The sequence below is a fragment of the Diceros bicornis genome, chromosome 3 (assembly GCF_020826845.1).
Source record: "Diceros bicornis minor isolate mBicDic1 chromosome 3, mDicBic1.mat.cur, whole genome shotgun sequence".
Taxonomy (NCBI): Eukaryota; Metazoa; Chordata; class Mammalia; order Perissodactyla; family Rhinocerotidae; genus Diceros; species Diceros bicornis.
In genome coordinates, this window is record NC_080742.1 from 76,912,882 (window position 1) to 76,926,127 (window position 13,246).

Consider the following 13,246-nt stretch of genomic DNA (forward strand, 5'->3'; position numbering starts at 1 on the left):
ATATTCCTAAACTGGCTTTTATTCTTCACCCAATGGCAATATCCTCAAAGCCATCCTCACTTCACTGCTCATCTTCTGCTGCACTTCTGCTTTTCTTTAGCAAGGTGGCTGGAACTGTTGGGTTACAGGTTGGTTGGAGAATTTCACTGAGCATCAAGTCTTTAGGAAAAGAGCACACCAGTAATTCCTCACTCAGGTAGTAGTGAAGTGACAGGGCAAGATAGAGTTGTTCTCCCTTGCTCTACTCCAAGTACCTAAACAAAAGGTTAAAGATTAGTGCTGCCCAACCACCTGCCCTGGACCCTGTGAAAGGGGTGGGATTTGGGTGATACTGTGGGGCTCTGAGAAGAGAACACCCTGTATAGCCTTTGCTGGGCCTACAGTCTTCTGGAAATCTTACTCTGGCACCTACCTTTTACCCTAGGCCTGGGCTTCCAGGTTTCCTGGTTTTTAGAAGTAAGTGTGACCTATGTAACCCATGCTTAGGTACTTTAAAAAAAAAAAAAAAAAAAAAAACTCTTGGGAATGCAACCTCATAATGTAAGAGTCAGTTAAATCCATTAAGATGCTTTTGGTTGTAAGGAACAGCAACAACTCTTGACTGTCCTAAAGAAGAGGAAGCTAGATTGGGAAGTTATGAGGAGGTGAGAGAACTGAGCTAAGGCCAGAGTATCAGACTTGGAAAATAGATGGGGACCATGGCGGCTCCAAAGTGCCAAGAAGCAGGAAGCAGAATAATTGTTTTTCCTTAGGCACAGTCTAGCTAGGACACCATCATCACCTGTGCGGTGAGCTGCCTCAGCAGCAAGGCACCATCGTAAATGAATTCTGACTGCCTTCTCTCCTTTGCATCACTCCACAGGCAGGAACATTTAATTGGCAGAGCCACTGTCAATGTGTCTGTGTGTTGGCTTCTGGGGAAAGAGGCAAGGGTGGACATCTGATTGATTTTCATCTTCCATGGTATAAGGCTCCAACAGTGGGGTATTACTCTATGTAGAAAGGGGCCTGGCAATTGTCTCTTACGTCCATTGTTTAAGATGTCAATATTTGGCTTTCAAACACGTGTAGACCATATGATGCACAGAAGTATGGAATGACTACAATCAATTTTTGTAGCAAGACCTCTCTAGGTCAGTGACTTGATTCAGAAGTGGGGACAATGGAGGGGGAAAGAACCCTCTGAGTGACTGTACGAACTCAGTTCACACCCTTCACCATTATTGAGGGAGAGAAGTTTGAGGATGTTTTCACTTCACACCTCTAGCCATGCTCCTCACACTGCTCTTCTGTAAAATGTTAGTTTCTCAAAGGAAGGAGGAGCAGAGAGAATAAGGGATGAAGATAACATACTTATGTCTACAATGAGCATTTCTACCTTGTGTTGGAATATACATTGAGAGAAGTAGTCATCAGACATTTTTGAATCATCTCTCCCCCTCCTCCAGAAAAATGTCCTCCAAATCCCCAGAAGGCAAGGAAATTATAATAAATGTTTAATATATTCTTTAGCTAGCATTATTAGTATTAGTTATCAAATTTATATGATGTGGATAGATTATTTTTAATGTGCTGATAAATTTTTAATGTATTAAGGGCATCTTGGGTAATTCATGTGCACAATATATTTATTCCTACTTTATAGAATTTTAATAGGACGTCAGTGTAATAGAGGGAAATAAGCTAAGAATCAGAAGGCTGTTACTTGTCCATTGTGATAGAGTCACTCTGTGTTTCTTTAGACAACTCATTTAAAATTTTTCCGAGTTTCTCTCTGGGTCTGTCTTCATCTGTATGTGGAGGTTTTTGGATCAGTTTATCTCTGTGGACTCTTTTTGCTCAAAAATTCTATGACTCAGCCAGTTATTACTTTGTTTTCATCTAACAGCCCACGGAACCCCCTGGGAACTCAGAGAGTGAAATCTATCAGCTAGCCAATAAATATTTATTGAGTGACTACTAAGTGTTGCCTCTCTTTGGACCAGTAGGGAATATGATCTAGTTGCGAAGACAAGATATGTACGCAAAGGAAGATGATAATATACAGCAGTGAAGGCTAAGTGCCAAATGAGTGGTGCAGCCACAGGCATAGAGATGGGGAGAATGCAGGACTTCGTTGGTAGCTATGTTGACTGGCTGGACTAAAGCAGAAGATTGAAGGGCTTTTATTGGAATAGGGTTAGAGAGGTATGTGAGGGCTCCATTGTAGAATGCCTTTCATAGTGTGTTACCCTGTAATTTGTGACACTGTTTAGTCAAAACACTGGATTTGGAATTTAAAAAATCTGGCTTCTAATCATGGCTCTGCCACTTACTGACAGGATTACTGGTGGCAAGCCTGAAACTGTCTACTCTTTTTGGAAGAAATATATACTTACTACCTCTGTATTGCTAGAAGGATTAGGTTAATGTATGTTTAAAAGCCTGTCCTATAGGAGACAGTAGATGTTCATTAAATCTGAAATTATCTTTTGAGTGAAAATCAAAGAAATAGTTCTGTCAACAGATGTTTACAACATAGGGCTTGGATAAGATGATTAGCAAGATCCTTTTCATTGCTGAAATGCCAGGTCTCTATCTGTAGTCTTGTTGATTTTAGCTCTGTCACTTACGAGCTTTGTAACCTTTCTGTGCCTCAAGTTTCTCATCTTTAAAAATAGGGATGATAACAGTTCCTCATCAGGATTTTGTGACCATTAAATGGATTAATGAAGCATTTAGAGTAGTGCTCAAAAAGTGTTAGTCTTCCTCCACTTTCCCCTAACCCTCTCCTCCTCCATTGTCTCTCTCTCGCCTCTCCCTGCATACCCCTTACCCACCTCCATCACCCTCTTCTCCTTCTCTCCTCGCCCTCCATCACCATTGTTTCATATATGATAACTTAATGCTGTCTCCATATTGGGAAATTTCAAACAAGGTTTCTGTGATTGTGGTGGATTTAAGAATGAGGATTACTTGCCAGACCTCTGCTTTAAGAGGATTAGACTGACAGTGTTTGGGATTGGTCAGCATTGCAAGGAGACCGGGTAGGGGAGGCCTGTAGTTCATAGTCCAGGTGAGAGGTAGTCAGAGCCACAACTGGGGTAGACAGAAAGAATAGGAAAAACATTCATGAGAGAAACTTTGGAGGTTTGAGTTCGAAGTTTTGACAACTAATTTTATGTGGGAATGAGAGAGAGATCAGGCCGAGGTGACTGGGAGTCAGATGGTCCTACAGTCAGAGATGTTAGGAGAATGATTTGGTAGGTTTCAGAAAAGCTTAATCTAGGGAAGTGAGTTTTATTTTTGAAATGCTGAGTTTTACATGATGATGAATCATACAAATTCACATGTCCTGCAAATAGTTGGAAATATAAATGCATGGCATATTTAGCAAAGAGTGGACCAGTTTGGCTGGATTGGAAGTGCATATTTGTTAGACACTTTACTTTCTTCAAGCTAGATCCAGTATTTAATTGATTATCTTAATTGTTTTTGAAGGATCTATTTGTCTCCTTCTGGGAAAGAAGCATGTTTGTCTAATAAAGGGAGTGTCATTTTGAGTACATACCCCATGTTCTGTCCTGTAGTATAAGGGAGAGTCAGATAAGTCCATGCATTTTCCCTGTAGGAAACAGACCTTTTTTTCTTCACTGTTTCTCTTTTCTGTTTTATTTGGAGAGTTGGAGATCGGGGGAAATGAGATATTTGAAGATGGACATTGTTTTATTGCCACTTATATTTAACATGCCCCTCATCCTACAGCCAAGGTTCATCGTTGTCCTAACTTCTTCAGGTACTTTGCTGACTTAGGAGTGCAGTGATACTGAGAGAGGAGCTGGCATAATGGAGTATAATACCATAGTTTTCCTTGTCTTACAAAGCCAGAACCATGATGTTGCTGAAAAAATTAAACTATCAAATAAGAGGTGGCAATAAGAGGACAGTACTGCAGAAATCCTGGGGGCAGAATAAAATTGTCAATTTAGTAAGCATAACTATTTGATGTTATGCTTCTTCCTCCTCCTTTTCTAAATCACTTTGACCCATATATTCAACACTGTTTTCTCCATTAGCCAGTGTTATGAAGTAAGGTAGGTGTTTAATTCTACTGCTTTCAAGTATATTCCCATCTTATATTCCTGTCTGTTAGTTGTTCTTTCAGGAGATCAAGGGTAGGTGTGCCCTCGTGTAGGAATGAGTGAAAATAAGGTTTTTGTTGTTGTTAGTGCCATGGAGTCGATTCCAACTCCTGGTGACCCTATCTACAGCAGAGCGGAGCCTGCCCATTCTTTGGGCACCATCCTCTCGCCTTCCAGCACTGTATCAGACACTGCTCCACTGCTATTCACATGGTTTTCATGGCCAGCTTTTTTGGAAGTGGGTGGCCAGGTCCTTCTTCCTAGTCTGTCTAGTCTTGAAGCACCACTGAAACCTGTCCACCACCCTGGTGGTATTTGAAATACCAGTGGCACAGCTTTCAGCAACATGCAGCCACCACAGTATGACAGCCGACAGACGGGTGGTATGGTTCCCTGACCGGGAAATGAACCCTGGGCCATGGCGATGAGAGCGCCAAATCTTAACCACTAGACCCCCGGAAAATAAGGTAATGGGTATGATACGGCCCAGAGATAACTTGGAGTAGAGAATTAAGTTATTGTTGACAGGCTGAATATGAAGTGACGTCTCTTCATCACCCACCTTTAAAACCCTGGTCCCTAGATATCTTTGGTTTTATTTCTTTTCTTTCCAAACTGAAGGCTGCTGTTGGTGCTCAGTGGGACGTGGCCTCTGAAGCTAGAGAGACTTTTGTTGATGCTCAGAAGTAAGCCTATTATTAATAATGAAGTTGGATGGATGTGAGCTGTGGGGATTCAAGGAGTTATCTGTCTACAAAGCAGTACTCTTTCCATGGAATGCTTTTTTTTTGCTTTTTCTTTTCCCTTTCCTCTCTGTCTTCCCTCTCTTCCTCCCTCCATCTTTCCCTTCCTCCTCTCTTTTTCTTTCCTTTCTTCATTTCTGCCAGTCTTGTAGTCTTATTTACAGGTGTCCTTTGGTTTCATTCTAATCATAAATCCTTTTGGGTTCTTAAAATTGGACTAAGTCCATTATTAGTCTTCATTGTTTTCTTTCTACAGCTTCCTTCCCTTGAAAAAGAATGGTTAGATTCATTAAAGTACAAAGAGAAGACAGTCCTTGTTCCCAAGAGTTCTTGATTTTCATATCTCAACTCCAATCTCTAGAAAATGCTCTCATCAGCAGAACAGTTGTGTTTAGAACCTGTGCATATTCTGAATCTCGTTAAATATGAACTAAAACTTATTAGAGAGTTTTGTTCAGAAGAGTGCTTTTTTGCTTGATTTGCTTCTAAGGCTATTCAGATGAGTCCCATTCCATACCTGCCTGATCTTGAGTCTGGCTTTCTGGAATCATGCTTCTCTGTGGTCACGCTATGTCTTTTGTTCCATATAACCACAGCTGGGTTGGTGGGTTGACAAAAGCAGTTACCTTTGACTCTCAGAGTCTTGAGTGAGAATGTCCTGCCCAATGACTCCACGTGCCTTAATACATTGTTTTCCCCCCTCATTTCATGCTAGTTTCGAAAGCCTGGCTAGGGACATTGAGGCATTTGAATCTTTCTCTTTGTTTTCCATCAGTGTCATGATTCTGCGAAAGTCTCTATCCACTTGGTGGCTAAGATACTTTGGTGGCTGTCCTGGTGATGGGACTTGTTAAACTGGAAAAAGGAGCCCTTAAGAGTAAAAAGATAAAAAAATCACTTTTATTTGTAGAATTACATTAGTTCAAGAGGGGAATGAAAAAATAGGGAAGATGGTGGGAGAGAGATTTGGTAAATCTATAAAGGATAGTGTGCCACCTCAGATGTTTCTAATTATTGATGCTTCTAAAATAGAATCTCCTGTCTACATATGCTGCTTGGTTATGTGGGAAGTGCCTCCTGGATATATTTTAAGAAAAAAATGGAGGGGAATCATTGTTCCAGATTCATGGGAGTTCAGTCCCTGGAGATAGGAGGATAAAAGACACTGGCTGGGAGAGGCAAAGTGTGACCCCTTGGAGATGTCATCATATTAACTTTTGGAAGCTACCTGTTGCTCTGTAGGACTTTTTCCTATTTTGAGGCCTGGTTGAAAAACAGTAACTTAATAAAAGATACTTGTTCATTGCCCATTGTCTATAGATCCCCTCATCTAGAATTTCACTGTCACCCTTTGCAGCCTTATTTTGTCAGCCTATAAAAGCCAAGTCTGTCTCAAGCCTGAAATTGTCAGGTTCCTGCTTCAAAGAACATGGACATTAGAGGTGCACTTGTAGAAAAGATTTGAAGGGAGCCTGGCTTTTGGGCCTGTTAGCCGTTAATCATGTTCCCCACTTGTTCACTATCTTTTAGAGTGGAGAGCCCACATTTTCCATATCCATGAGGAAAAGTGGACCTAATATTCTGAAGAAAATAATTTTCCAGTCCTCCTTGCTTTCTAACCTCCTTACCGGATCTTGTGTTGACCTCTCTCCCCCCTTCCTTGTCTCAACCTATTTGCAAAGAAAGATGTCAGCACCGTGTAGCTTCCCTGTGCTTCACCCCTACAGTAAAACATCCTTGTATAGCTGAGGAAAGTGCGATAGGTGAGCTATCTGATATCTTAGAAGTCAATATTGGAACCCTTTTAGCTGGGGATCTCCATCCCAGCACTTGTGAGAAAGCCTGTCCTTGTGGCCAAGGTGCATCCGATTTGAAAAGAAAGTGGAGGCAGTTTTCCAGCCTAAGACATCGGAGTCTTTGAGGGCCGTGGGTGACAGAGGCCCAGGCTTCATGCTGATGCCTTGTTGGATCCATGTTCTCTCACAGTAAATAACCATGGGGTGCATTTTATGCTCAGTTTATGAAATTTGACCGTAGAGCCTTGAAGTTATTGTAAAAACATTATATGGGGAATGTGTATATGTGTGTGCATGCGGGCATACATGTGAGACATGTACCTCTACTGTAGGTGATGTGACTGTTATGAATGAAGTGAGCTGTTAATTATCTTTCAACCCTTTCCCTTAGCCTTGATAAAATATAGTGTAGAGACCTCTCTTTATGGGCTAACTTTATTCTGAATATGTGCCCATGTGTATGTTTGCCTTAAGGAAAATATTCTGCTTTCCAATCTCCATGGACACCTCAGTGACTGATAAAATGTAGATGGTTTTTAAGTGGAAAATGTTAAGCTCAAACAGCTAGATAGAGATCTATGAGCTAGAGCCACTGAGAGTTATCTGTTATTGAGATGGAGAATGAAGAGGTGCATGTGTCTTTGTGTGTGTGTTAAGGCATTAGTCCCTGTACTCATTCTTTTGAAATACTTATCCATTTAACCCAGGTTCTATTTTATCAAGTAATGTATTCCCTTTAAGTTAGCTCTACTGTTAGGACCAAGTCATGGAAGTCACAGAATGTGTGAGTGAGAGTGTATGTGTGTATACAGAGAAGATTATTCACATAGGTAAAAGTATTCGATAATGGAAGCCAGGTTTCCCACTGTCAGAGAAGGGAGGTACAAATATGGAAATGAAGGAAACTAAAATGAACCCCGTAGTGTTGGAATGGGACTGTAGATATCTTTGTGAACTCATGGTATGTTGGTTCAGGTTCTCTAAAAAGCTGATGCCAAGACAGGCAAGAGATGAATAGGGGAAAACTCTTCTGAAGGAAAATGGGAAGGGAGCTAAAGGAGGCTGGGAGTGCCATCCGACTGCAATGCAGGCCTAACGTCTGTGGAGAAGGGAGAGAAGGAGGCAAGGTTGAATTGGAAAAGTAACTGTGGGTGGCAGTTTTGAACGAGTTATCACAAAGGTGATGAGTCCTTAAGCCAAAGTTGCCCATCAGAGGAATCCCACATCTCTCAGCAATAGGCCTGCCTTAGTATCTCTGTGGCACTCAGTCATTGGCTAGGAGCAGCTGGTGGGAAGCACAGCCTTGGCTGAAACAGTGATGGATTTCAGAATACAGCAGCTGGGACTGTCAGTCAATTATGCTTCCTGCAGTCAGAGATCTGAGAGGCGCATTTTCATGACTGCCACACGTGGTTTTCAGTAGTTATAGATTTAGAAATAAAGATGTTAATGTGGGATACTTAGATAAATGGCTAATTTCAGAGCTGTAGAAAACAGTAGAAGATAAGCCTGGAACATGTTGTTGTGCCAGAAAGCAAGAAAGTGCTCAAAGAATGATGGGGAACATGTCCATAGGACACAGAAGCCGGCTTGACCCGGCTCCCACTGGCCGAATTGTGAACAATTTCAGCATCAGAGTAAATAATGATAGTAGTGGATTGTGACCCTTTAAATAAAATGATATTTCATGACATTTTACTGATACAAATAAATAGATGAATAAGTTGGAGTTTAATGAGGGATGAAAATTAGAGTTCCGAGTGTCTTTTCAAAAAATACCTATTAATTATGAAGAGAAAAAGAGTAACTTTACAGTGGAGAAGCCTGGTAGAGACTACCCTAACCAAGTGATCAAAGTGAACGTTATTAGTGAATTATACCTCATTTCATAGGAGGCCAAGGGAACAATACACTCTCTTTTCTGTGGTATTCCTGCCAAAGATGCATAACTTGCATCTGATCATGAAGAAGTATCAGACAAACCAAAATAACTGGCCTATACTCTTGAAAAGTGTCAAGGCCATGGTAATCTAAGACTGAGAAACTGTTCCAGGCTAAAGAGACATGACAACTAAATGCAACACCTGATTCTGAACTGGATCCTTTTTCCCCCCTAAGTACCCTATTGGAACAATTGGGAAAATTTGAGTAAGGTTTGTGGATTAGATGGTAGTAGTGTATCCGTATTGATATCCTGGTTCTATTCATTATTTTTTGATTATATAGGAAAGTATCCTAGTTTGTAGGAAATGCACACTAAATGCTTTGGGGATGATGGTATAACAGGTTGGTTACTTACTCAAATGGATCAAAGAAGGATGGCATGTTCTGACCTATCAATGTATTGTTTGTTGCTTCCAATCTTGGGATGGGGGGTAGGGATGGGGAAGGCAGGCAAAAATGTAATCAGAAAAATATTCCTACTGTAACTGAAATCTACTCCTTAAGAATCCTATTCTCATATATGGATATAGAACACCTTTTCTCTACGTTGGCAGAATAGATTACCCCATGGTTTCAAAGGTGTCTTATAATGGGAAAGTATGAGCTTTTAGCAACCTGCTTGTTGTGGAAATGAGTAGGCAGGGAAAATGTCAACTACGTGGAGACCTTGTGAGAAAGTGTGTGTATGATACCTGCGTTGCTTGTGTTTGTATCAGGAACACTGATCATACCTAATGGAATGTGTTCACTTTTAACAGAACCTAAATTTCTCTTTTAGTTTGGAGAAGCGTTTCAATCCCAGCACTAATTCTCTTTGTGTTTCTAGCTGATACAGAGAGAGATGATGTCCTGTTAGACTTCCAAGGCTGTTAGGTCCCTCTTTGTATGCTGATTGTGAATTACCCATTCAAGCTAGACATGTGTAATGGAGTGGAATTACTGATACACTCAAGAAAGCAGAACTTATAAATTTGTCTAAATCAGCATAATGTCACATAATTTAATGTTCCCTTTTCTTACTGGGCAACTGATCAATACACCAGTGTTGGGTTCTGAGCCCTCTTTGGCCAGGGGGAATATCTCCTGACCTTTCGTTAGCAACCAAAAGAAATGAATGAGAGAGTTAAGTACATGAATCTAGGCTAATTCCATTTTCTCTCTCTCGCTTTCATTTTCTTTAAATTCAAGTCTTAGATAATGGGGGGGAGAAAGACAAAAGCTGGGAAGGCGTGTAGAAAGCTTTTTTCCTTAATTCTGTGCTGGGCAAGCTTGGCTAATATATACTTAGGATAATAAACAATGTTTCAGTGCTGTATTTCCAAAATGATTAGGTGTTTTTCTGATACTTCAAAGAGTATCTCAAATTTTTCAGGGTGTATTAAAACTAAATTAAAAGAATGTGCTGTAATTTTACCACATTTTAAAAATTAGCTTAAATAAGCTAACCGGTTTCATTCAGAAAATATTTACTGTCTACTTTATGCTAAGTATTGTGCTAGGCACTCGAGTACAGAGCAAGGAAGATGCAGCCCTCACCCTCTCAGACCTCCTAATTTGGAACGGAAGATAGACAATGAATTAATAATTGTAATATGGTGTGAGGAGTTATCACAGGGGAGCACTCACCAAGAAGACAGTACATGTGATATTATTCTTGCATGTGTGGCTCATAGTAAATGCCCTGTAATGATGGCAGTTATTATTTTGTGTTTTTACTCTCCTGACTGCCAAGTACCAGCACCACAACTGTCCCTCCAGGAGAAATCTGTACTTAGGGATAAGAAGCAAAGAGAACATGGCTTACACTCTACTGGAAGCGTCGAGAGAAGGGAGAGGAAGGTAGTGAGCAGGTTGTGGAGTTGGGAATCGAGGCCTTACCTGTCTGTAGACATTTTCTGAGAGGATGCGGAGGGCAAGAAGTATGCAGGATGGGGAAGGTCGTGCCCTTGATTCTCTGCTGGCCTCACAGGTACACACTTCAATTCTGTGAATTGATTTGAGTAGCATTGACAGGGTTGGATCATTAAACGTTTGTGCTGTTTTGCTTGGTATTCGCTAGCTTTTCATATGGAAGCTTATTTGTGTGAATTTTTCCTTGCCTGCTGTGTCATTCCAGCTTTCTCCTCCAGACCCCATGTATTGACTATAAAATGTCAGTGTGCAGTAATTCAAAATGCAGTAAGAAATATGTCTTTATTCTTCTGGCATTTCAAATTGCTAAGACATCTCAACCTGTCAGAAGTGGAGTTGTCCCCCAGTCTTCTCTCTGGCTCCTTGGTGGGTGGAGCCTCTCTCCTGCCCTTTTGGGGCTTCTTGGGTGACACCTTTAGTTAAATGCTCACCATATATCAACATCTACAGCTGCCGATTTGGGCTGTTGGCATTCTCCATGCTGCCAAACCCAACTCTGTGATAATGACAGCATTTGCCAGCTGACTCAGGAGACAAGGTGGCCAGCAAAACAGGCTCTTTGTGGGAGTGGATTTTGAGAAGTGCTAATTCCGTGGCAGTTTGGCGATATTAATATCGTGCTGGCAGTAGATAATAAACAGGCAGCAGAGGGGCACATAATGAGAAGAGAATCAGCCACAGCATCTTTTCCTCCTTTCTCTACTCGCACGTATTTTTTTCTTCTTTTAAAAAAGTGAATCTCTGGGTTTTGATGAAGAGAACCCTTAAGTGGCTTAAACATGCACCTTAGACTGGTTAGTCCAGCTCCCAGCATCTCCAAATCTGAGATTCTAAGAATGCTAGTGTGTTCAGAGTTAACTACATTTCCAAACACTAAATCATAGCATATGGCACAGTAGCCTATTGCTTACCATACCTCCTCCCTAAAGGGCAGCTAACCAGATGGTTGGAGTGGGGCCTTTGGTGTAGTTATGACAGGCACACAGCAAGACCTAACCACCACTCTCTCCCAATAATGTCATGCCTCTTGTTTTCTAGTACTTGCCACAGGTAATTTTTGAAAATTTGTTTTTGCAGTTTGGTTGCTTCACATCAAGCGTTCTTTTCCAGGCTGGGGAGGAACCATGCAAATGTGCTTCATTAGTTGTCTGGGAGTCATTTCTACTGTGCTCTTCTCTAGTTAGTAGATGCAGGCCACCTACAGTGGCACCTCTTTCTTATTCGTAAAGAAAAGAAGATTCAACGCGTTTGAGAATTGCTTTAAGCAGGATTCTAATCTGATATTCTGTCGTCCTAAAAGGGCTATTTGGAGTGTTGCTCCAAAGCTGGTCGTCTCAGATTTTATACTTTTTACTTTATTTGTTCCCCCATCTGGTGCCATTTTTTATAAAGAACTTCCGTTCCACCACAGTACGTCCCTCCCACCCTCCCCCACTTCATTCATAGCCTAGACTTCCACAAGCCCCCTTTGGATGGGAGCCCCACTGTCAGGAGTTCTGAGGAGAAGAGAAGCACTTTGAGTGTTATGTTAAACCAACGTTTCTAACATTGCCGAACTGGAACAAGACATTTTGGAGTTACAGTATAGGCTAAAAAGGAGATTTTGAGAAATTTAGGTCATGCTTTTGTGTTTTGTTTTTTATCTGTGTGCCTGGTACTTTAAAGCGGACTTTTCTTGAGGGTAGTGGCTTGTTTATGACATTCTGTAAATAGCCCTGCCTAATGTGGGCTTTTTACAGATATTTTTGCTCGTTTTTATGTATGGATTGATATAGCATCTGACTGTACTAACCAGAAAAATGCTGAGCTGGGGACTTCGTTATTCCACCTTTGATTTGGATTTCTAGTTTAGCAACTCAATGGTCTTGAAGTCCTTGGCTTCTCCCTCCCTCTGCCAGAATGTGTTAAGACCTCCAGGTGCTACCTCTTATTATTTCTGTTGACTGAGCCCCATATGCACCTCTAGTGCTCACTGACCTATCTTTTCTGTTGCAGAAACATTGCTGAGGCCCTTGTCAGCAAAGGTCTAGCCACGGTGATCAGATATCGGCAGGATGACGATCAGCGATCCTCTCACTACGACGAGCTGCTTGCCGCAGAGGCCAGGTGAGATGAATAATTATTAAAATGAACACACTGGGACCCACAGCCCCACTTTTTTCTTTCCCACTATCCTGCGTATCCCTGAGCAGAATGTGATGGAAAATAATACACTGAGAAAGCTTGTATCCTTTTATTATTCCAGTTTTTCCCCATCAAAAGAAAAGGCACACTTCAAACTTGCTATCTAACCTGATTAAGTACACTCAGGCCTCCATTTTTTTAAATCTGCAAAATAGGCATTTATTAGATATGATCTTCCTATGTAGATGTAAAATGAATCATAGATGAGAAAGTACTACATAAGATGTTTTTGCCGTCACCATCCTGCCATTTCCTGGGACTAACAGTGAAGCCCTGCTATGTCTGCGGGACATTTGCCTCAGGTTCTTACCTCCAGAGGCATGTGCTCCCCAGCCCCTCCCATTTATCACCTCTAGACCTTTTTCATGCATAAAGGAAATGAAAACATTTATTAGGAAATGAGTTTTGGTTTCACACTTCTGACAGCTGGCAGGAGAGCATTTGAGAAGCCCTGTGACATTTTACTTTTGTCCTTCATCCGTGTGGCTGGTTGCCCCAAGGACGTGCATACTGCTCAGCAGTATTTCTTACCAGTGACATTCCTCAA

At 41.3% G+C, this 13,246-nt stretch overlaps 1 protein-coding gene across 1 annotated transcript in view; it reads left to right on the forward strand.

Moving 5' to 3' along the window:
- Positions 1–13,246, forward strand: part of SND1 (staphylococcal nuclease and tudor domain containing 1) — a 420,486-nt gene that overhangs the window by 212,458 nt on the left and 194,782 nt on the right. The window contains exon 13 of the mRNA XM_058529372.1: positions 12,511–12,621. Coding sequence (XP_058385355.1) covers positions 12,511–12,621 — 111 coding nt within the window. The remainder of the gene's footprint in view (positions 1–12,510; positions 12,622–13,246) is intronic.